This window comes from Ramularia collo-cygni (genome assembly GCF_900074925.1).
Source record: "Ramularia collo-cygni strain URUG2 genome assembly, contig: RCC_scaffold11, whole genome shotgun sequence".
Lineage (NCBI taxonomy): Eukaryota > Fungi > Ascomycota > Dothideomycetes > Mycosphaerellales > Mycosphaerellaceae > Ramularia > Ramularia collo-cygni.
Window position 1 is genome coordinate 1,201,058 of NW_019716265.1, and position 22,034 is coordinate 1,223,091.

The 22,034-nt window shown below is 51.4% G+C and overlaps 10 protein-coding genes; 3 read left to right on the plus strand and 7 right to left on the minus strand.

The window, feature by feature from the left end:
• On the minus strand, window positions 1–1,270 carry RCC_07536 (uncharacterized protein; the record flags this gene model as incomplete). XM_023772792.1 has 3 exons in its annotated part: window positions 1–937; window positions 995–1,073; window positions 1,132–1,270. The coding sequence occupies 3 exons, from the start codon at window positions 1,268–1,270 to the stop codon at window positions 1–3; spliced, it is 1,155 nt and encodes a 384-aa protein (XP_023628560.1).
• A 1,026-nt stretch (window positions 1,271–2,296) lies between these two features.
• On the plus strand, window positions 2,297–3,229 carry RCC_07537 (related to UPF0657 nucleolar protein C630.10; the record flags this gene model as incomplete). The annotated part of the gene is made up of 1 exon (XM_023772793.1): window positions 2,297–3,229. The coding sequence occupies one exon, from the start codon at window positions 2,297–2,299 to the stop codon at window positions 3,227–3,229; it is 933 nt and encodes a 310-aa protein (XP_023628561.1).
• Window positions 3,230–4,267: 1,038 nt separating this feature from the next.
• Window positions 4,268–5,742, minus strand: RCC_07538 (probable nucleosome assembly protein; the record flags this gene model as incomplete). XM_023772794.1 has 5 exons in its annotated part: window positions 4,268–4,318; window positions 4,377–4,693; window positions 4,746–5,462; window positions 5,564–5,643; window positions 5,699–5,742. The coding sequence occupies 5 exons, from the start codon at window positions 5,740–5,742 to the stop codon at window positions 4,268–4,270; spliced, it is 1,209 nt and encodes a 402-aa protein (XP_023628562.1).
• Window positions 5,743–6,144: 402 nt separating this feature from the next.
• RCC_07539 (related to mitochondrial import inner membrane translocase subunit TIM8) lies at window positions 6,145–6,558 on the plus strand (the record flags this gene model as incomplete). XM_023772795.1 has 3 exons in its annotated part: window positions 6,145–6,214; window positions 6,285–6,335; window positions 6,389–6,558. 3 exons carry the CDS (start codon window positions 6,145–6,147, stop codon window positions 6,556–6,558), a joined length of 291 nt encoding a protein of 96 aa, XP_023628563.1.
• A 492-nt stretch (window positions 6,559–7,050) lies between these two features.
• RCC_07540 (probable 60s ribosomal protein L23) lies at window positions 7,051–7,788 on the minus strand (the record flags this gene model as incomplete). XM_023772796.1 has 4 exons in its annotated part: window positions 7,051–7,138; window positions 7,198–7,490; window positions 7,566–7,630; window positions 7,764–7,788. 4 exons carry the CDS (start codon window positions 7,786–7,788, stop codon window positions 7,051–7,053), a joined length of 471 nt encoding a protein of 156 aa, XP_023628564.1.
• Window positions 7,789–8,731: 943 nt separating this feature from the next.
• On the minus strand, window positions 8,732–10,618 carry RCC_07541 (related to acetamidase; the record flags this gene model as incomplete). XM_023772797.1 has 6 exons in its annotated part: window positions 8,732–9,274; window positions 9,332–9,691; window positions 9,746–9,950; window positions 10,014–10,276; window positions 10,331–10,352; window positions 10,413–10,618. 6 exons carry the CDS (start codon window positions 10,616–10,618, stop codon window positions 8,732–8,734), a joined length of 1,599 nt encoding a protein of 532 aa, XP_023628565.1.
• A 284-nt stretch (window positions 10,619–10,902) lies between these two features.
• Window positions 10,903–12,730, minus strand: RCC_07542 (uncharacterized protein; the record flags this gene model as incomplete). XM_023772798.1 has 5 exons in its annotated part: window positions 10,903–10,929; window positions 10,988–11,182; window positions 11,323–12,108; window positions 12,270–12,643; window positions 12,706–12,730. The coding sequence occupies 5 exons, from the start codon at window positions 12,728–12,730 to the stop codon at window positions 10,903–10,905; spliced, it is 1,407 nt and encodes a 468-aa protein (XP_023628566.1).
• Window positions 12,731–13,438: 708 nt separating this feature from the next.
• On the minus strand, window positions 13,439–17,883 carry RCC_07543 (uncharacterized protein; the record flags this gene model as incomplete). XM_023772799.1 has 14 exons in its annotated part: window positions 13,439–13,567; window positions 13,628–13,723; window positions 13,800–13,958; window positions 14,007–15,387; window positions 15,438–15,509; window positions 15,622–15,627; window positions 15,682–15,701; window positions 15,755–15,989; window positions 16,048–16,110; window positions 16,165–16,899; window positions 16,956–16,990; window positions 17,049–17,082; window positions 17,137–17,448; window positions 17,543–17,883. 14 exons carry the CDS (start codon window positions 17,881–17,883, stop codon window positions 13,439–13,441), a joined length of 3,618 nt encoding a protein of 1,205 aa, XP_023628567.1.
• A 1,068-nt stretch (window positions 17,884–18,951) lies between these two features.
• On the minus strand, window positions 18,952–19,206 carry RCC_07544 (uncharacterized protein; the record flags this gene model as incomplete). XM_023772800.1 has 2 exons in its annotated part: window positions 18,952–19,011; window positions 19,081–19,206. The coding sequence occupies 2 exons, from the start codon at window positions 19,204–19,206 to the stop codon at window positions 18,952–18,954; spliced, it is 186 nt and encodes a 61-aa protein (XP_023628568.1).
• A 1,343-nt stretch (window positions 19,207–20,549) lies between these two features.
• RCC_07545 (uncharacterized protein) lies at window positions 20,550–21,255 on the plus strand (the record flags this gene model as incomplete). XM_023772801.1 has 3 exons in its annotated part: window positions 20,550–20,579; window positions 20,726–20,788; window positions 20,857–21,255. 3 exons carry the CDS (start codon window positions 20,550–20,552, stop codon window positions 21,253–21,255), a joined length of 492 nt encoding a protein of 163 aa, XP_023628569.1.
• Window positions 21,256–22,034: the final 779 nt, after the last annotated feature.

The window sequence follows — 22,034 nt, forward strand, 5'->3', positions numbered from 1 at the left end:
TCAAGAAAACGGCCGCCACCCCACAGGATCTGGACCATCCCTCCCGGCACCCTCAGCTTCATCGACCGCCGGCCTCTTCGTGGCTTGTCTCATTTTCTGCTCCGCAAGCGCAAACATCTTCATTGTGTGGTCCCAAATTGTCTTGCCCAACCCGATGGCACGATACTTGCCCAAGACGCTCTCGTCGCCTGTAGTTTTCCCATCCCAGTCCAGCAAGTATGCACCACTACCAGGGACACCGTCTGTACCGCGCATCACATCCAAACCTTCTGGTATGGGAACACCAACGGAGCCTCGCTGAGATGGATAACATGCGCTCGTCATCTGAAACAAGTGCCGCTCTCCAGACTCTTGTACATTCAGAATCCAGGGCGTCATGACTGCATACATGACCTTGACCGCCAGTCTCACAACACCCGTGAGCTGATTAGCGATGCCAGTCTTGACGGTGCCGGGATAGCTGTGGCTGAAGGATGTTCCTGGATATCGCTTGGCCAACTCCTCAATCGCGAAATCACTCATCACAACGCAGTGAGCCATGCATGCGTGCAACGTGTGGTTGTGCTGCAAGTCCAGGTCGTCAATCCGAATGTCGCTCTCGGACCCGGCAGCCAGGACGGTGATGACCCGTGAAAGCTCGTTGGCTTCCGAGGCAGCGGTGAGAAGTGGCATGAGATTCAGGATGCAGCGGATTCGGGCGTAGTAGTTGACAGACATTTTGCGGTCGATGCCTTCCTCTGTCTCGGAGCGACCGCGCAGGGCCATGAAGCCTGCTGTGAGGAAGAGACAATTGATTTTGGTCTCTCGACGTCGAAGGTCTTCGCATAATTCATCGCAATTGCGCATGAGACTTATGTCCTTTTGTATGAATATCGCCTCGCCATTTGGATTGATGGTGCGCAGGGTGTTGTAGAGTGCGTTGCCTCGTTCTTCGTTCCTGGCGATGGTCAGTCATGAATTCATGGCTGTTGAAGGGGGAATTTCGAATAGTTACCTCCCGATAATATACGCTCTCGGCCGCGATGCTCGAATGAAAAGTTCTTTGGCCGTGCTCTCTCCAATCCCACCAGTACCTGACCGCGTGAGTCGTTAGCATGCAGTCGTGGTCATCAATCATCACATTGAACATACCGCCAATGAATACTGCCACATAATCTTCGAGCCCTTTTACCTGCTCATTCGACTCCCGCACCGTCTCGACGCGAATCATTTCCAAATTCGCGCCTGGTAGAGTGTAGGGATTAGGGTTGTTGGAGGTTCCGTCCGACATCTGTCACTGGGCTGTCAAACGACGGGTCGCTTCATCTCATCTCGGCAGTTGTGTGCCGATGACAATAGAGTGATATCACCTTTGACGCTGGAGTGGGCTAAGTTATCGATGGAGACTGGATTCGATGTTGAGATGCGTTGTCCCTGGATTCCCTTCAGTACAGTTATATATCCACTTTCCAGAAAGAACTGGGCATTTATTTGTACGACAAAATTGCCTCTCACGCATGGCGCAGGTATCGATGTATCATGTGTCGCACACTGCTTGTGAGAGATGGAACTTCTCGAGCTTTCCACGCCGCCAGTTGATGTTGATTTGCTGAATGAAGAGCAGGAGCCGAAGTATTGCAGTTGTCTCGGCTTCCAATCCAAGAAGCAAGTGCAAGGGGGGGGGCTATGGTTGGTCGCCGGCACTTTTCCCGTTTGCGGATGTGGGATGCTATTCTGGATGTGGATTCTGCTTCAGCTGCAGGGCTGCAGGTGGATTCTGGTCACAGGCAAAAGTCGAAACGCCCCCCCATGCCACGGGCTTGGTGAAAAAAGAGAAGGGTACCGTAGGTAGGGTAGCTTAGGGTAGGGTCTCGGGCAAATTGCCGGCGGATTTGCCGCGGCATGACGTAGCATTGGCTCGATTGTGCGTCCTGGGGATGAACAGCACGGCGGAACCTCCGAAGATCGGGCTGCAACTACATACCTACAGTACAAATAAATGGCTAGTTGATGTGTAAGTCGGAGGGCAGAGTGGAGACATATCGCCAGCTTATTCCTTCCTCTATGGTTGTCGTTCGCTCGGCTCGTCATGTCAAAGACAGCAGAATGAGATAGATGTTCGCCGAAGATGGGGCGGAAATTGCGCAGAAAGAACGACTTTTCAATAGCTGAGCACTTTACACAACTGTAGTTGTTGCCGACCATGAGGCATCAGACGAACAGAAGCTACCGTGCGACCAGTCGGAGAAGATCGCAGTACCGCAGCAGGATCAATCCAACCAGAAGCCGAAAACAATACCAAATTTAATCACCAGCCATGGCGCCCTCGAAAAAGGCATCAACCTCCTTGAAATCCGGTCGTCCCCCAACATCCAAGACAACACCCGCCTCAATATCATCCAAAGCCACACAAAAGCTCATCATAGCCTACCACGCCCTACAAAAGGACCTCACAAAAGCAAAAGCCACCAACGACCACTCCAAAGCCACCAACCTCCAATCCCAAATCGACGCGCTCGGAGGTCTAGAAGCCTACCAACGAGCCAGCATCCAAGGCCAATCCACCTCTCGCGGCGGCGACTCCTCTCTAGTCCTCATGACCTGGCTCAAACCCTACATCCCCGAGCTAAAAGCACTACAAGCGCCCTTCAAAGTACTAGAAGTCGGAGCCCTAAGCACCAAAAACGCAATTTCCACGCCCAAACTCTTCCACATCGAACGCATAGATCTCCACGCTCAAAGTCCAGGAATCTTACAACAGGACTTCATGCAACGACCCCTCCCCACCCACGAAGCCGAGAAATTCGACATGATCTCCCTATCGCTGGTCTTGAATTTCGTGCCAGATACCAAAGGAAGAGGAGAAATGCTTCGTCGCACCACTCAATTTCTTCGACGTCCATCTTCTCCTCCTCCTTCTTCTTCTTCATCCACCATGCAGGAAGACCTCGCAGCGACACTATTCCTAGTCCTGCCAGCGCCATGTATAGAGAATGCCCGCTACAACACCGAAGAAAGATTAACTCTCATCATGGCCAGTCTCGGATACTGTCTACTGCAAAGAAAACAGACGGCGAAATTGGTCTATTATCTCTGGCAATGGCGCGACGAAGCAGTGCTCACAGAGCAGAAATTCACAAAGCTGATGTTGAGGGATAAAGGTGGCATGAATAACTTTTGCATTGAGCTGGTGCAGGAGCAGCAACAACAACATACAGACGACAAATTTTCGCCTCTCAGAGAATTCTGAGACTACGAACTGAGGGATTACGTCAAGTTTCCAGTCAACGACATCGCAATTCTGGACTTGTAACAAGCTCAAAGTCGACAATTCCACTGCTGCCAAAGACGTGGAGCAGCGCTGCCTACCGAAATMAAGAATCGCAGCAAAACCAAGACAAGGTATCTTGCATGGATAAAGTGGCGAAGAGATAAGGGAGGCTCTCGGTATCCACCATGATTGTGCTCTGTCCTGGTGAATCATCAGCCAAGCTTGCTGGCCACGAAAGCATCAGGGATTCTCTCTCATCAATATGAAACACAAGAAGACCACTAACGACCTAGCGACTAGCGCAATATGTATGTATGTACACCCGCCGTTCCACAAGCAGACCTGTGCGTCCGAGAGAACGTCATGTCGCAGGTGTTCAGTCCGGCGGATTCAAGCACATCGAAGAATGGCGGTGGTGCTTTGGTGTAGCATAGAGAGAGAAACTCGCTTTCTCTCGAGAGAAGAGGAATCTACTGGGTCGTGAAAGAGGAGCAGATAGACCTACGTCGGTAAGGAAACACCTACCTTACTGTACCTCACAACACGTGCTGCCCCGCAATATTTTCAACGTTCTTGATACCATACTTGAAACTATTCTCTCCCACGCTTTCCTGGCGATCCGACCATCTACGCCCATGAACCGTTTCAATCCAGCCAGCCTCCCTGCCACTTCTCGTCCATCCATTAAGAGTAGCATAAGTACTTACATAAGGGATCAAGAACACAAACAAAAAAGCAACAACGCCGTTCGCAGCAAATGCAAGAATTTTGTTTGATTGTTGGTGGGGGTGTCGTAAAAGGAGCGTAACATCCGTTTCGAGTTTGCGCGGGGGTGTGATGTGATGTGATGTGTTGGTGTGCGAATCTATCCTTGGCGGAAGAGGGAAGAGAGACAACACGACATGTCCAACTCGCCACGCAGATGTGATTTTTTCGTGCAGAATGACTGGCTATCGCTCATTCAGAGATCAATGCTATGACTGCAGCAGTGCCTCATCAGATCTTGCTTCATAGAGCTTAGCTTTGCTTGCACTCGGCCGTCTCCTGCTTGGGTTTCGAGCCGTCCTCCTACTTGGCATTAGTCAATATTCTCCTTTTCGTGAAGAATCATCGCGGCATAGCTTACCTCGTCGTCTTCCTCGTCCTCCTCGTCGTCATCCCGCTCGTCATCATCATCCTCGTCGTCCTCGTCCTCGAAATCGTCCTCGTCAAAGTCACTCATGCCTTGTTCGAATTGAAGGGCCTCGCCGGTGAACCAGTCAATGGCGCGTGGGATGAGCTTCTCCTTGATGTCCTCGCCCAATTGGTAGTCGAGCTCGAGCTTCGCCTCAATGTCCTCGTCCATGTCCTCGTCGTCATCCTCTGGCGGTGAGGCGGGGTTGAAGAAGTCGAAGAATGATGGTGTGGGGATGGTCTTCTTGACGATACGGGTCTGCTYGGTGTCTGCTCAAGGGTTAGCCATGGACGGCGCCAGGATTTAAGTGGATATGCATACTCTTGTTGCGCTGCTTCTTGCTCTCGACCTTGACGGTGAGATCCTGACCGGCCTTCCAGTCAATCTTGTCGCCCTCGGCGTGGTCGTAGATAAAGTCACCACCGTAGCCGTTCTCTTCTTGGTAGAAGTAGGTCTTGGTGATGAGCTTGTTGGTGAAGAAGTCGTTGTCGGCGAATTCAAAGATGAGGCGGAAGCCCGGGCGGTCCAAGTACTCCATGCGGATGTCAATCAGGCTCTTGAGTGCCTCCTCGTCGCGGTCGGTGATGGTCTCGGCAAGAGAGGAGTTCTTCATGGCAGAGAGCCAGAACTCTGGGATTCCCTTGAGGTCGGCGGCGCCCTCGGCGTCCTTGTCTGCCTCGTCCTTGGTGGCTTCGGCCTCGTCATCTTCCTCATCGTCTTCCTCACCCGCCTCAATCTCGGCGGCGGTGGGCTCGGCGTGGCCATTGACAATCTTCGCGCGCTTCTCGTACAGTGGGGTGAATTTCTCGAAGAAGCGCTTCTCCAGCGCTAGAACCTCTTCCTGGAACTGCGCCTCGAGCTTGGAGTGTTCCTTCTGAACACCCTTGAGGCCGGCCACACGCTTTCGGACGGGTGCGGGCAGAGACTCGACGTAGCCCGATGACTGCCCTACGAGGCTGCTAAGCTTGTTCTGCATCATCGAGACGAGTCGAGGGTTCTGTGCGAAGATGGATGCCGCGGCGGCACGATCGAGGTCCTCTGTGTGTCGTCTTAGTAATGAGGTCTTTATTGTTCCATCCATCATGGTCCACGTCTGCCATGTTCATCTTCATGTTCGTGTTCATGGTATGCTCACTCACCCTCGTTGATGTTGCCCAAGCCGGGCGCGGTCGCGTGCGAAGAAATGGGCGCATTGTTGGCGGGCGTGTTCTGCGGCGTACTGGAAGCCATGTTGTCAGTTGATGCGAGCGATTGGTGGGGAGGATGCTGCTCACGGTGCAGTCTGGGCCTGCGCTCTCGAGCCTATGGGTTGAGACATGGTGGCGGTAGGCGGCGGCGGCGGTGGAGCAAAGCGGCGCGGTACGGCGAGGGAATGATCGACGGGCGGCTTGCAAYCAAGTCACCGAGAGGATATGTTTGTTGGGGACAGGGAAGTGCTGCGGGTGTGGAGAAATCAGAGGGGACAGCACGATGTTGGGCGAGCTGGTGAGGTTGAGTTGAGTTGAGAAAAGATCTCTTTGCTCAAACCGAAGAACTAGTAGAAGCACCCCCACATTCGGACAGGGTCCGCGGGTGCAGAGAAGGAACGACCGACTTCTTTCACGTGGACCTGAGGCACGAATTGTCTCAGTAACCAGCAGCATCCCAATCGCAACCGACAATACTTGACATCGCCAATCAATTAATCAATCAATCAACTGCACCACGTCACACCGCCACCATGGATCAGCTCAATGTATCTCCCGAGACCGCGCAGAGCCTTCAATCAATGTCTGCAAAGGACAAGCAGGGTAAGCTTTGTCGATACCCACCTTATGCCAGATGGCAAACGCCATCGATACTAATACTCCTTGTCCCTAGACCTGAATCAATTCATCCAGAACGAATCTCAGAAGGCGCAAATCCAATCAAGTATGCACCGTCACTTCCCACGTGTCAACGCATGCCGTACTAATATTCACCAGCAATCCACGGCCTCACCGACACCTGCTTTAAAAAATGCATCACCTCCAAGATCACCTCGGGCAATCTGGATCGTACCGAGGAACCATGCATGCGTAACTGCGTGGACCGATTCATGGATGCCAACCTGGCTGTGATTAAGAACCTGGAGAAGATGCGAACCATGGGATAGTATATCAATGAGTTGAGGCAGAGAGAGGCGACGACTGTACAGAATAGACCATAGTGCAGTGCATGCATCGCCGCATAGAGGAGCATTGTGTTCAGGACGCATCAGGCAAATGTACAGTAGGATAAGGGGCGGTGGATGTAACGTTATGGGGACAGACAATCACTGCAGGCGATGTGGAGAGAGTTCATAAGAGAAAGAGCAGCTCAATGATCATGATGAGCTGCATGGGTATCATGATGCGTGGAGATCGCGGCTTGATAGCATGGCGAATGTATAGTAGCTGTATACCACATTCCCCCTCGACACAGACGTGCCTGTCAAGTGATGTCCCGCAGAAGGCGAAGACTACCGCGGGAGAACTTCCTCGTGGCAGGTCATCCCGGCCTGCCTCCAGTCGGAGTGCATATTCCACCACCTTCCGTGAGCCAGTGGACTCATAACGCCGTTGACAAATGCARCAAAACCTCTCCACAACTTTTTCAACTGTCCAGCTTAAACAATGGCAAGCTTGGTGGCCGCAATGTCAAGAGCATCGACATCTGGGGTCAGGCGGGCAAAGGCCTTCTTGGAGCCATCCGGACTGTTCCTCAATTAGCACAAATCCTCCATGTCTCCCTTCCCATTCCCACTTCCACATACCGGATGAGGGTGTTGATCTTGATGGTGTCCACATCGTACAGCTTCTTCAAAGCCTCCTTGATCTGCCTCTTGTTGGACTTGACATCCACAATGAAGACGAGGGTGTTGTTCTCCTCAATCTTCTTCATGGCGCTCTCGGTGTTGAGCGGGTGGATGATGATCTTGCCGGCATCGAGGCGGGGCTGCGATGGGACCGACTTGCGGGGGTACTTGGGCGCACGCGAGAGCGTGAGGGTCTTTGGGAGGTGGAAAGACGTGCTCTTGCGGACCTTGTTGACCTTGTGCGAGTTGACCTGTTTCRATAGGCCGTCAGATGATGGGAGCTCTGACACGCCTCAAGTTCAGTGGCTGGTAAGAGGGCTGCTTACACCGCGCAGGGTCGCTTTCGCGGCTGCGTTGGCCTTGGTCGATGGCTTCGACGGCTTGCCCTTGCCTGTGCGCGTGGGTTAGTATGGGATGATGCAAAGMTGGGACATTTGGAGGGAGTGGAAAATGCGGTGCTGCGGCGCGCAAATCGTCTGTCGCATCGTTCCTGATATCCTCATCCTCGCTGGCTTCGCCCTTACCCTTGGTTGCTTCCTTTGGTGCCATTGTGTTAGTCGACGGGCGGAGTTGTGCTGCGTGCGTGAGGTCGGAAAGTCGGTTCGTGGAAAACTTCGAGGTTGCGGATGTGCGCATTTCAAGTTTCTGACTAAGCTAGTCTTGGCTGCAGATCGCTCCCTTCACCACTTCACTCTTCACCTCTGCCCGACTCTCCACTTCTGCATAGCGTCTCATCCATCTACGCCAAAAGAGTGGCAGCATGGTCACCGTACAATAATCCCAGATTCTCTGGTTGCCTTGGGTGCATTGGACATAATAAGATGCACCGCGTTCCGCACTTTCTCCATTCCATCTCCGTCTTTAGTCTCAAGACCTAGCAGCTACTAGGACCGGCGCTGCAAGTACGAGTATCAGCAACACTCATCACCCCTTTAACAAGAAATCACCGGAAACGCTAACCAGCGAGTCATCCTTCAAATTTGGCACGATTTCGACTAGGAGTGGGTGTCTATCAGTCCGCGGGACGTCTCGTACCGTGAGATACGTCTTGACCTTCTCGAGACCCGCAAAAAGTTGGAGAGACTTCGTAACGGTTTCCACTCTGCACCCCCAAGGCCGAAAGATCCACTATGCTAGGACTGCTCTGCGTGCATCACAAGGGGATGTGATGTTCTACTTGATTGGCAACAAGTGCAAGAAACCGTGGTAAAGATCCTCCCTTGTGCGACCTCACACCGGCTTCAGCCTCTCCATCCAAAGACAACACATCTTCATGCACACAGGATGCCATTATGTTCATCAACGATCAAAGCTGAAAGACTGTCCGTTACACCACAAAGCGTCGTACAATCTCGAGGTAAGGCTTAACAGAGTCTCGTCAAGTCAAAAGTCCAATCATGACGACGGCCCCGAATTTCGCATCCACCTCTTCACCACCAATAAAATGTTTCTTTCGAGGCAGTGTTCGCTTGTAAACATTATCTTCAGACTACTAGCTGCCAGCCCTTCTCAACAAATCATCAATAACTTTCCCCGCCCCCAAAACCTTCTCCTCTTCCAATCTCCGTCCAACAACCTGAATCCCAATCGGCAAACCATGCATCGCATCCGGATCATACAGAGACCAATTAAACCCATCAACCTCACTCCTCGGCTCATACAAGGAGAACCCAGGATCATCTTTCCCAACATCCACAAACTTGTCAACTTTCCCAGCAGGAAGTACCAAAGCAGTGTAATCCAGCAAATTCCAAACTTTGGTATAGCCCACCCACTTACAACTTCCATGTGGCACTGCAGGATGCGGCATGACCGGTGTAAGCAAAACATCGACTTTGGGAGGTCCAGCGCGATTCCATTTCTCCAGGTACTGTTTTTGTACTGCGCGCTTTTGGCGGTTGAGTGCCCAGTATTCATATACTGAGATTGCCGGTGCGCGTGAAACGAGAGCTTGGACGTGTGGGATGAAAGGTTCTCCACTAGCAGCTACGTCTCGTTTGATGTCTTCGCCACCGTCTGCTGTGTAGTATTTATCCTAGGAAGATATGAGTAAGGATGATGGAAGCTGGTCAAGGGAATGGATGATACACACCATGATATCAATAGCATCTTGATGACCGTCTGATGTCCATGGAACAATCACATGTCCTGCCTGCCGGAGCTTCTCTGCCACCTCCAAGAGTACTCTTTCAATAGGAGGATGGACCTTCACACATCCATCATCAACAAGCAAACCAACGACCAACGGCCGACTTTGGATCTCAAGATGGGAATCTTCACGCCACTCCAGAGGATGACAAGTCGGATCGTGTTCCCAAGGCCGAGCACCGATGACCAGCTTCGTCACTTTCTCGATGGAAGCCAACGATCTCGCCATTGGACCCACCACTGATGGCACGTGCTCTTGACCTGCCGTAGAGACTTGGCAACCTTCATAAGGTAGTCTGCCACTCTGTCGTAAGTCAGAAATTATCATCACGCCATCGGGATCCTTTTGCTCACTTACACTAGGCTTAAGTGAATACAGTCCATTCATATGAGCGGGAATCCGCACGCTGCCGCCGATATCAGTTCCCCAGCCTACAAGAGAGCCATATTCTGCAAGCAAAGCCCCCTCGCCGCCCGTCGAACCACCCGGTGTCAGATTAGGATCCAGGGGATGTGTTGTGAGACCCCACAAGTTATTGAAACTCTCACACCACATAATACTTCTAGAAACACATTGGATAAGTATAACCCCCAAAAAGCAAAAGACCAGTCTTTCCAGAACTTACTGAGGAAGATTACTTTTGGCGATAATAAGACAGCCCAGAACGCGTAGAATATCAACCAGAAGACTGTTTTGTGTCGCCGGACGTAACGCTCTGCCCACATAACCAATGGTAGTGTCAAAAGATTGTACGTCGAACTGATCTTTGAGGGTCATGACTACCCCATGCAGAGGTCCAACAGTCTTTCCATGTTTGGATAGGTACTCGTCAAGCTCATTCGCACGTCGGAGGGCGTCATCGAAAAGTATCTCTGTCAGGCAGTTCGTCTTCAAAATTCGTCAGTACAGATCTGATGTTCGAACATCGAATTCCGATCCAACCTTTTCATGAGCATGCACAGCTCTGTGGACGTAGCGTTAGAAAAAGCTCACAAAGAGATCAAATTTGCCGTTCGGGGCTTACTTCTGAATATACGCCAGGGCGACATCCCGTGCGGTTAGTTCGCTTTTGGCAATTCGCTCGGCAAGGGAATCAACATCGTTTATGCTCACGATGTTACCACCCGTGATCTCGCTACCGGCGTATGGTTCGATCAGCTGGTTGCGAATCTCTCGTTTCTTGTCCACAATGGTCTGCCATGGCGGCCGTTCTGACCCTAACGATTCCATACTTGCGTGAGGGATCGAAGTGTATCCCTTCTCTACCCGCCTGGTATGTCTGTCTATATGGCAATGATCGAACCTGGCCGAATCGGCGGCGGCCAAGCAAGGATGGGCAGAAGTGGGGTCGGGAGGGATAAGTTGCCGCCTTAGTCAGTATTCTCCATAGATCAATGGCTGAAAACCGGACGCTACCGAGTAAGAAGGGACCACCAGAGCAGACGGGAGAATCGTCTGGTGGTGCCTCACCTCTCCGAGGTCATTTGGAAGATATTCCTCCGACATCGGCCCGGTTAGAAAAGAAAGACCTTATCTGCGATCTTTTGTGAAGGCCTGTTAGTTTCACATATCTGTGGTCAGGGTGGCGGACGGTCTTACGTCGTGAAACATTTCCCACCAGTTTGCGTCCATGTCATGCTTCTGCCATGTAGTTCGAAGATAGTCCGCCATGATCACCATGTTCCCAAACGAGAGATACGAAAGAGATGGAGACAGCGCCTCTCGCACGATTTGACGATCGTGTGCGGTGATGCTATGAGCACCGATAACCAGCATGGGCAATACCACGCAATGCTAAAAGATCCACTGTCAACGCAATTCTCCATGCAGGCAAAAGTGTGATTCTTCTGAATATCTCAAGCTCCAGGGAGCTACAAAGCATTTCCTCTTTTCATCGCATGAAGAACGTCGTCTGGAAGCTGATTTATACGTACATTCATCATGCCAGGAAGTACTTCTTTGAAGAGCGTTACTCCACGGCGAAMAAGAGTCTGTATGACTTCATCTTGAATAGCCCGCTTCCGCACTACCCGTTGGAAGAAGATGGAGCATGATAGGACGTAGAAGTCACAAAAGTGTTTCCAATCAGCCTGGTCACAAGTGGTAGGGACTAGAAGCAAAGCTTCCACGGAGTCGAGACCATCGTCCGTAACCAGTAGTAGGTCCCCGCCACTTTTGAAGGCATGTCCGAGGATGGCTACCTGCGAGTGGGCCTCAAGAATGACCAAAAATGCATCGTTACTTTGTCGTCTGCCCCACCAGGCCTGTTTGTCGGCGAACCTGGACCAGATTGTGGGTTCAAAGTAGGGTTTACTGCCGGAGAGAATCGCGTGGATCAGATCCATCGTGGTGAATACGGATAGCAGATGCGATTGGAAACTGTTCTCCGTGAGCATATCGGATACCGTATTGGGCCATCGTTCGAGCATTGCATAACCTCCTTTCAGATGGAACATGGAAGCGTTTAGATCTCTTTCGGGCGCAATCATGCCGTCGAGCACACAGAACAAGACATTTATGCAGAACAGGTCCTGGGCAATGGTGTCTGACCCTTGTTCAAGCCTCCTGCGAAAACTGTTAATCGCGGCCAGTCGGGCCGTGTTTCGGACCATTACGTTGCCACCCAGATTGGATTTCGACAGGAAAGAGTGATGGGCTCGGGCTACCGCAAGTATTGCCTGCTGAAGTGGTTTGTCTTTATTGGCGACGTGGCGTTCTACCTGCAGGCGATGATGAATACGTTAGCAGTGTCTCGAACATGCAAATCAAGGTTTCGGGACGTTCTCTCCAAGAACTCGACATTATCACACTTGGGGGCGCCTTCATTGATTGTGTGACCCGGTCGTTAAGCAGACTTCCTTCTCCCTCTCACAGTACTTACAGGAATATGTTCGTCAATAACCTGAAAGCGAGGCAGCACCGCAACGCTAAAGTACTCAAACAGCGAAGAAGTTTCCAGCGGCGTAAGCCCCGGCGTAGGAGGAAGCGAGACAGGAAAATTCCGCCTCGCAACTAAACTCGTAGAGCTGAAAGTCTCCGAAGACGAGGAAGAGGAGGGTGGTGAAGCAAGCGTGCAGACCCCTTCGACTCGTTGTTGGTGGGGGGCATAGCGCCCTCTGACAGCCATTCCTCCAATCCACTTGAGAGGCGGCGCTCCGTACGAGCATTCCTGTTCACTGCTCTCCTGGCATTTGGTACAAGAGGGTTTCGTCAGATCACATCGAATCCTTCGCTTCTTGCATTGCCAACATGAGCCTAGCGTACCTGTCAGCATTTCTGTTCAATCAAGTCAAAGGCGAACGAACAACATTACATACCCTCCGATATCCGAGTGCGTTTCATGGTCGTCATAGTCCATGGTCGCCGATACTGTTGCTCCCGATTGTCGCATGTAATGCTTATTGCCTGTCTACTGTCCAATCGATATTCATGATGTTTATTAGCTGACGATGATGTTTGTTTTGCTGAAGGTGGAGAAAGATTCACGCTGTTTTTGAAGCGAGACTTCAAAGAAGACTAGCTGGGGGCGAGAGAAAGCTTAATGATCCCGGGGGAGCACCTTATCGATCATTTAACCCTCACATCACGAAATCGAGATACCCAATGCGGGCACGGAGCACGTTATTGCGCCCAGGGAAGACAACCAGCAAATGCTACAAGGTACAGTACTCCGTACAGCTCTATCAATCAATCACAAAACTAAAGTTTATGAAATGCGAGGCTGGACCGCACTTCTCACATGCGCATCGTTCAAAATCCCCACACATCTGCCGAGTGGAAGCAAGGCTACCGCTGCAAGGCATATACTCGACAGCAACGGTGGCCTGGTATGCCTTGACATCCGATGAAGCTTTGTGAAGTTTTCATAAAATTAACTCTTCGCGAAATCGCGCTGCCCGCTCCGAAGGGAAATGTGGAGGTTTCGATCGAGAAAAAACACCCACACGCTATTTTACCCCAGTCTACAGGGGATGAAGTTGGCCCGGCACATTTAATGCCGAAACTTCCCAGGTCCCCCCCCCCCCTGGTCTGCCGTACGCCATCGCCGTCTCACCCATGCTGGACATTGGCGGTTGTCAAAGCCTCCAATACCTTGGTGAGGTCTCTTGGTCTAACGGGCTTCGACAGAAATATATCGATTCCGCTTGCGTAAGCAGTCTGCTGCGACGAGTTTGAGCCCTACGCCGTCGAGAAGGATCAGTGCCGTATCACGAAGAGTTTCTGCTCATCACAACTTACCAAACCAGTCACAGCGACTATTACGCATGGATTGGTGATGCCGGCCGCGTTCTCAAAGCTCCTGATACGCCGCGCGGATTCGAATCCATTCATCAACTACAGACAGGAGGTTAGCCATGGCGAAGAACACATTGACCGCTCCGGCAGATCTTGATCTCAGTAGCGCACTCACCGGCATGTTGATATCCATGAAGATCACGTCAGGCTTCCTGACGCTCTGATGAGTAGCGGCAGACTCATAGGCCTGCAACGCCTCAAGGCCATTGGTAGCGGTACATCGTGGGTGCTTGTGTTTGTCGGCATAAGTTGTCAGCAATCGAAGGTTTATGCGCTGTGTATCTGTTAGCTTGGAAAGGCAAGCGGACTCGGGAAGCCCTACGTTATCATCTACGAGCAACAGAGACAGCTTCTCGGGAGGCTCGCCCAGTAGTGTAGCAATCGGCTTGTCCACAGTATGAGTTGCCTCTGCAAGTTCAATGGCGTCCTTGACAACTTGTGCGCGACCATTGAGATATGGTGTATCTGGGATATCTAAGGAAGCGGACCTTTCTGGAGTTCGCGATTGCGGCCTGCGATCTAATTCCAACGCCGACGTTTTGGACGGGGAAGGCCAAGACAGTGGCGGAGCTGACCCTGCACGGGCTAGAGGAGGGCGCATAGGGATAGGGGCGCAGAGAGTGAGATCCGTATTCGAGCGATGCGAAAGCTGTAGCTTAAGAGCTCCGGCTTTTTTCTGCGACTCWCTTCCCCGCGGCAGGGACTTGGGGTTGGATTCGAGGCACCTCGCAAGTGCTGCAGCAAGCTGCTGCGGACCGAAAGGCTGCGCTATATATTCCATTCGTCTCTGCCTCATTTTGGTGGTCGATGAACTACGTATATGTGCCGTAGACATGACGTTGTCGCAGAGAACAATGATCGGCGTTGTGAGCTCAGAGTGCGTGGGGTGCACATTGAAGCACGGCAGATCAGCCTCAAGGATAAAGTTGATGTCCGTGGTCTCCGGCTCTTGGACACTCGCGCCCAGTCGACAACAAGCTGCAGATACTGCCCTGACTTGCAGATTGCGTTTGTTCACAGCGTCYTCTTTCCCGTCCTCATATTTGAGGAAGCCGATCTTTGCCCCGTGGATCGTAGAGAAGAAGGGCGGGGCCATGTGCTCGGTCTGCTGCACAACATCGATGGGCATGCAGACGGTCATGGTCGTCCCAGAGCCTTTGGCGCTTTGTACTTTGATCCTCGCATTGAAGCCGCGGACGAGCTTTGCAACAAGACTCATGCCCAGGCCAGTTCCATTGGCTAGTTCATTTTCCTGTGAGAATGCTCGAAACAGACGATTCTCGAGGAACTCCCGCGACATTCCAATTCCAGTGTCGCTGACAGTCAAAATGACCAGTGGTCGACGTCTTTTGTGCTGAGATGTCTTCAGGGAGATCATGACGTGACCCTCGATGGTGTATTTGAGAGCATTGCCGATGATGTTAATACAAAGGCGTTTCCACGCGCCCACCGCGAGGTTACATTTCAGCGTTGGATCCATTGAAATGTCCAGTATCAGATCGACCTTTTTCCCTGTGCGCTCGTCCATTCGGTAGCAGTGAGAGAAGAATGTCGAGTCGGCTACTTCTTCGGTGACTCTCGCAAGAGAGACAACTTCGGTCGAGCTGGTTGCTCCCGATGAGAGCGTAGCATCAGAGAACGAACGGGTATGACGAGGAGTTCCGTCTCGATCGGTTCGCCTGAGTCTTTTGCCCAGATGATTCCTCCAAAGTGGTGAGCAGCTACAGCGCAACGGATGAGGACGCCGACTCACAGTTTTGCAAAGTCAAGAAGATGGTCTATCACATCCAAAAGATTCGTTGAGCACTTTTCTATCTGCGCAATCCTGCAAACGAATCAGCGATGTCTGGAGCGATATAGACATGGGTCATGGCCGGGCGTAGCTCGCGAAACATCCTCGGACCACGCTGTAAGCCATCTGCCCTTCAGTGTCTCACATTGACCTGGAGAGACGGTCAGTACAAGTGCTCGGCTATGGGGGACTTGCGTCAAAGTACCAATCTAGAACTGCTTGCTCCTGTTCAGAGTCAGCGAATGTATGTGAGTGAAARAGGTTGAAGCCGCATTTACCTGCAGGAAGTCGATGCTGCCCAAGATGCCATGTAATGGTGAACGTAGTTCGTGGCTGACGGAGGAAATGAAATCACTTTTCGCTTGATCCTTCATGCTTGCCTCCAATCGGCCTACCTTGGCCATGACCACGTCACAAAACGCCATCATGTAGCTCAGCTCGCTTGAAAATTGCCGGATTGGGGAGTATGTCCATATGATTGCTCCAGCATAATGTCTTTCACGAACATTGTCCCTTCAATTCCCATGAGTACGAATGCAGGGTAGGAGGGGCTTGTAGTCATTGAACTAACCACATACTGACCAGACAGATCGTCCTCACCCCTGGAAAAACTGTTTGGATTTTCCTGGCCTCCCTTTTTGGAATATAAGCATTGTATCCTGAAGGGAATGCTCTCAACGGCACTTACCACAGTTTGCGATTTCGTCGCGTCCGACTCGAAACAATCGACGTGTTAACGTCATCTGTGTCGGTCGAGGATACCATGTGATTCTCCTCTGACGACATGGAGCCATCCGGATCGAACGACCAAAGTGCTCCTTTGGGATAATGGCGGAGGAGACTTTTGAGAATCTTTTCGGGTACGGGATGGCCATGGCCAGGCGAGCTATCACCATCAGTCGTCGAGCCACCTCTTCGCGAAGATCCCAGAATCCTGCAGTCTGCGTGTAAAGTTTTGTCGTGTGCCTCGTCAGAAGCGTAATCGCCCTCTGTGCTGCTGCTTATTTCTTTCTCAATCTCACTGTCACTCCAACATTGGCGGCCTGTGATGGCGCCACCATAGCTATGAACCGCAGCGTCCAGAAACATGACACCATCAGCGTCGACAGAATCTCGCAACAGAGCCGCAGCTCTTTCAAAGGTCTCGCCGACCCCGCCGTCAGGCTCGTTATCTTGCTCAAGACAGACCTGCGGATGTGTGCTCGAAATTGGAGATACCGGGCCGTACGTCGGTTTCATATGTTCTTTGGAGGCTGGCGTGGCCTTCGATTTAGTGCCACCCAAGTAGCCATTTGCCCCAGCGGCATCAATCGTGGCAGAGTAGAAGCCTTTTTTGTTCAACTCTACGGGACTTGGGATATTCGTGCGTCGTTGAGACCGAGCTTGTCCAGCTTTACCGTCGGGAGTCTCCTTGACAAAAGTTCTAGGCGTTCATAAGTACATATTTCCTCCATCCTTATGGTTGAGCTGTCTACGTACCCAAGACCGGTGAGCATACGGGTGCCAGTACCTAACTGCAAGGTGTCAGCGCTGGCAAATCACGATTACAAGTTCTCCGATGTAGCTTCTTACCTCGGTCCTCATCCGCAGCGATTCTAGGTGTGCCCTACATGATGATAAATTAGCAATCCCCGTGAAGCTTTATATTCTCAGCACTGACATGATGGTTTCACTCATGTCTAGCATGAACTTTACATGCGTATCACTGAGCCCCTTTCGAGGTCTTTCATCAAGTACGCAGTATGCGCCTATCCTCAGTCCATTCGGCGTAGTGATTGGGACACCAGCATAAAACCGTGCCTTTGGCCCGTCAAGCACATAAGGACGGTCGCAGAAACGGATATCATCGGTGAGGTCATTGATGATGTGTATCTGCGCGGCGTTGTCGTGGAACTGATTCGAGCCCTTGTTCGCGCTGGGGATATTGACCGTGTGCTCACAAACACTGAGCCCTCTGGGTATCATCGTGTGTCTAACGTTGGGAAAGTCAGCGTACAAGATCGGTCTGAATTGAGACACAGGCTTCGAGATGTGCTCTGAGCTAGACAACCTCGATTCTGACATACCCGAGCCACAGGCCATCTTCAACGTCGTGGCTGTGGTCGTCCAGGAGTGACAGAGTTCTTGTCGCCTCTGCAACTATGTATGCATAGGCCTGATCAAAGAAGAAGAGGAGACACCTCCTGGTCCCACATCTCAGAGCTCCCAGTTGACAAAAAGCCGTAAGAGCCGTGTCAGGGCTGGAGATGGGCTCATGCCTCTGAACGGCATCCGGGTCAAAGAGATTTGTCCATGGAGTATCACAGTTGGTGAGCGATCGAACGGCATCATAGTATTTGTAAAACTCGTGCTCGCGTTGTCTTTCGTCCTGGAAGCCGTCCTCCGAGCCTGCTCGTACAGGCATCATGAAGGTCGATTCCATCTTCCAAAAAACAGCTGGTCCTCGCAATAGCAATGATGGAAGTCAGCAGCAGTGGGTGAAGTCAGTAGTTATGTCGCTTCTCGGCAAGGTGCTGTGCACGGCCTTGCTCGTCCAAGTGGCCGCGGAGATGCGGATGCAGAAATCCGCAATGGGACTTTTTTTTGTTAAGTATGTCATGCACGATGGCGTGTGTCCTCGCATAGCATATACTGTACACAGCTGTGCAGCTAGGGATCAGCGTAGATATGCCCCACAATCTGCAGGGCTGCATCTATAGACTTTGTAATTATTGAGTCTGGTGCCCGGCATCGTAAGCTTGCAGACTTCAACAGTTGTAGTCGCACGCCAGGGAGGGCGTGCGACCTCGTGCCACGAAGGCTGGTCGCCCGCCATCACATTGGGGACTCGCTTGGTGTACATGACGAGTAGCGCAATGCTGCAAATTAAAGTAGCATTGGACTGTCCTGTACGATTGTCAGTCTGCTCGACACAGCATCTGTAATTGCTGGCGCGACGCATGTCAAGATTTCAGCAACCCCGGAATTCCCTGCCACATGCTGGGCGGGCTTCTTGTATAGACGTGGAACAGACGTGTCGACCCTGGCGTCCGGCCTCGGGGGCATGGCAAGGCAAAACCCGGTTCCTGTGGCAGGCAACAGACCAACAAAGAAAGATGGTGACAGGGTCTTGTAAATGTTTGGATCGCCATTCGTGCTCAAATGATAAATGTTCGTGGTGAGACCTGAAGGGGTCTGGATGCACGACCTGTGAATGCCATCACCCCACTTCAAAGACGCTGCCATTCGTCAGTCGTGCTGTGGGTGGGCTGAGGAAGGCTGACCCGACGAGCTGGACAAGATATCCCAAACCCGAGCGTGGCCAGCAGTGCCTGAAGGCAACCGAGCATCACCGATAGTCTCATGATCATATTGCAATGCCTATCACAGCGAGTGATTTTATGCGCAGTTATGTGATGGTTCCATATTGAGAATTGCATGCGCTCGCTCGGCTGTAACGCCGTCGCTTGTGTACCGTTGGTAAGGCTTGCTGGTCTCACCCGTTGCGCTGGAATTCGACCACACATGTCAAATGTGATATCCCAAGCAACTGGCTCTTGGAACCTATCAATTGATCTGCCCGGTTATCATTTCGAACTCAGTACGGCCGAGGATACTTGCCTACCTTGACACCACTCTGCAGCTTCTCGTGCGAAGATCCGCAACAACGACCGTCGCCCAACACCATCGATGGCGTCGACACTGCTGCAAAGGAGGACGTAGGCGTGAACTCGATTTCCTGCTTGGGCATGATGGGTTGATGACACAACGATAAGTTACGGACTGGCAGCGTTTTAGAGTTCGATGCAAGGGGATAAATTTCGGCAATCTAGCCTGTCTCTTACGATGCTGACTCGCGTAACATCTATAAGGTAGAAGTCGTATTTGATGGAAGTTGTTAGCGCTGTGTCTAATTTGCAGCCTAATTACTACGTGAGGTTTCGCCAAATCAATTAAGGCGCTAACGACTTCCATCAAATACGACTTCTACCTTGTAGATGTTGGGCTCTCCGCTCGACGACACGTTGGCCGGCACAGAACACCGCTTCTACCCATCCCAAATGACAACATTACGAGACGTCTCTGCGATCCAGGTCAATAGACATCCGGCAGGTACATTCAACTCCTCAATCAACGAGTCTATAGGTCGGAGAAGGACTTCGCCCTTCTCTGCCGCTTCACATGAAGGGCCATCCGGCTTCGGCAGACTGAAATTTGCAGCTTGCTCATAGAATGAAAACGCGAAATCCCCTTCTTCCATCCAACCTTCTCACCGCCATCCACAGTCGATTTCCTCATCGAAGGTGGAAGAGGTCTCCATTTCTCTCTGAACTCGGCGATGAAACGGGTGAATTCTTGTTTGTTGACTTTTTTGGGCGACTTCACCGTAGCGGTGGATGACTTCTGGGATTGATGGAGGAGGAGAGGTAGAATCTATGGTCCAGTCGCATGTACAATATCATAGTAGCAGGAATTTCGAGTGCAGTCTTCTAATGTGCTTGCCATGTTTTCTTTTGCCAAGCCTGGACTGAAATATGAGGCGGGTCTAGGAAAGGCTCGAACAGTCAATACTTACAATCAATGAAGCTATTCATACCATAGGGTTTGGCTCTTTATCTTTATGTTAGAGTAGAAGTTGTGTCGATGGCTCGGATAGAAGAATAATGAAGCTGTAGCCTTCAATCGATAGCGTGATTCAGTGACCCTGATAAGGCGAGCGGTGTGCGTCCGACCATCTTAGACATTTCCGGGTAGCATTGAAATATTAGGTCGAAAGAACGGTGGGGAGACGAATGGGCTGAGACCTCCTCAACGCGGCGGAGCAGGTACAAGAGGCCGAGGACGATGAATGCCATCCATGGGCTTAATGTGCCATGGCCGGTACCGCCGAAGAGTCGACATGTGTCTAGCAGGCCATCAAGCAGACGAGATCAAGTTTGCTTACGTTGCTACTTGAAAAAGACTACTAGTTCATTTTGGTATTTCTAGTGGAAACCCCTTGGCGTTAGTACAGAACGTCTTTACATACTGTGGCTTGCCCTCCTTTCGATCTAGCAACGTTCCCGCTTCCTCGTAGGCTTTGGGAGGGGAATCATGCTGTCTAGCCTCCAAGCCTTGCAGCAGGTAAGTGACCGTCCACTTTGTCGAGGCGCTGAGAATTTTCTAGTCGGAACATCCTAATCGCAACAAATGGTTCAGCGGACCCGTTGTAAGCAAACCGCTCTACCAACAAAAAGCTAACAACCTTCCAAAATTTGGCCGCCGGACAGGTCGGCTTTATCAGCGACGCAGACATTGGCGTACGARATGTAGAGAACGGTGAAGACGATGCGGTACGTTGAACCCCTATTCCCATCTCCTTCACGCGGAATGCATGGTCACTAATCTATACACCTCAAAGTACTCCATCGGCAAAGTGGCCTCGACTGTCAGGAACTTCAATTTCTACACGCAACAGGCCATCGACACAATGGCGAACAGCAAAGCCCCGACTCCCTCATGCGAGAAGGCAATCATAGTATACCAGAAGACCGGAAAGGCTATATCATCCCAAGCAACTGCTCTGACAAAAATTGCTTGCGCTCCCACCCTTCCGGACAACGTACGATCGGAGATTGCTAGCGGCGCTGAAAAGGCGCCGAGACTTTATGCTCGAGTCGGTACTTTGCTCGCTGAGCATTGCCCAGCTCGGGTAAGTGCTATTACTGCTGGTGGTCTCTATGTGGAGCAAGCGTTCGCGCCAATCGCGGAGGCGTTCTCGGAATCTTGTGATCGTATAGGTATTCTCGGAATCTTGTGATGTATGAAGAGCCTTTTGACAGTGTTTGGAAAATGGATCACAGTATGATCATTAATCATGTGCAGCTGCACGAAATTAAAGCAGACAGAATTCTGTAAATGCCCTTATTAATTGCACGTATGACCACATGTGCATGGAAGCAAACTCCCCTGATGAGGCAACAAATATGTGTCTTCATCGTCTCCAGGTGGTACCAACGTCGACGACGCTTGACCATCGTTCAGCTTTCTGGGTCAACATGAGTAACTTAACCGGGTCGTGTAGTCTGCCGACCATCTAGACAACTCTGATAATCTGCTTCTCTTCCCGCATCAACCATATCGAACCCACCGCGTGCTTTTCGAAAGCTTCGAGACGAGGCTTTCCTGCAGCCTTTGACTCCTCGATCTCTGTCCTTCCTTCTTCGTGGTAAAAATCATCAAAACTTTCAATGTAGCCAAATTTCTCCGGTAAACATCTTGGTACGCGGTGGGCTGTACGAGCTCCAGCACCAGGCCCACCCATTTATGTTCGTTCTCCGCTTAGAGAGTCTCGTCCAACAGACGGGAATCGGATTGGAATAAAAGGACGGCACACTCCCGGTCCAAGTACTCCTTGCCTTTCCATCTTTCTCATGAATGCAATCAGCTTTGTAGTCTTTGCAGGCTGATCAAGAACACGAAGGTGGAGATTAGACCGAAGGCTGACCGAGTGCTGTAGAACTTCAAAGGGTTATATTGATTCAAGATCGTGACTGAGCACATTCGACCATAGATGTATGAAAAAAAGTGCAGATCGGC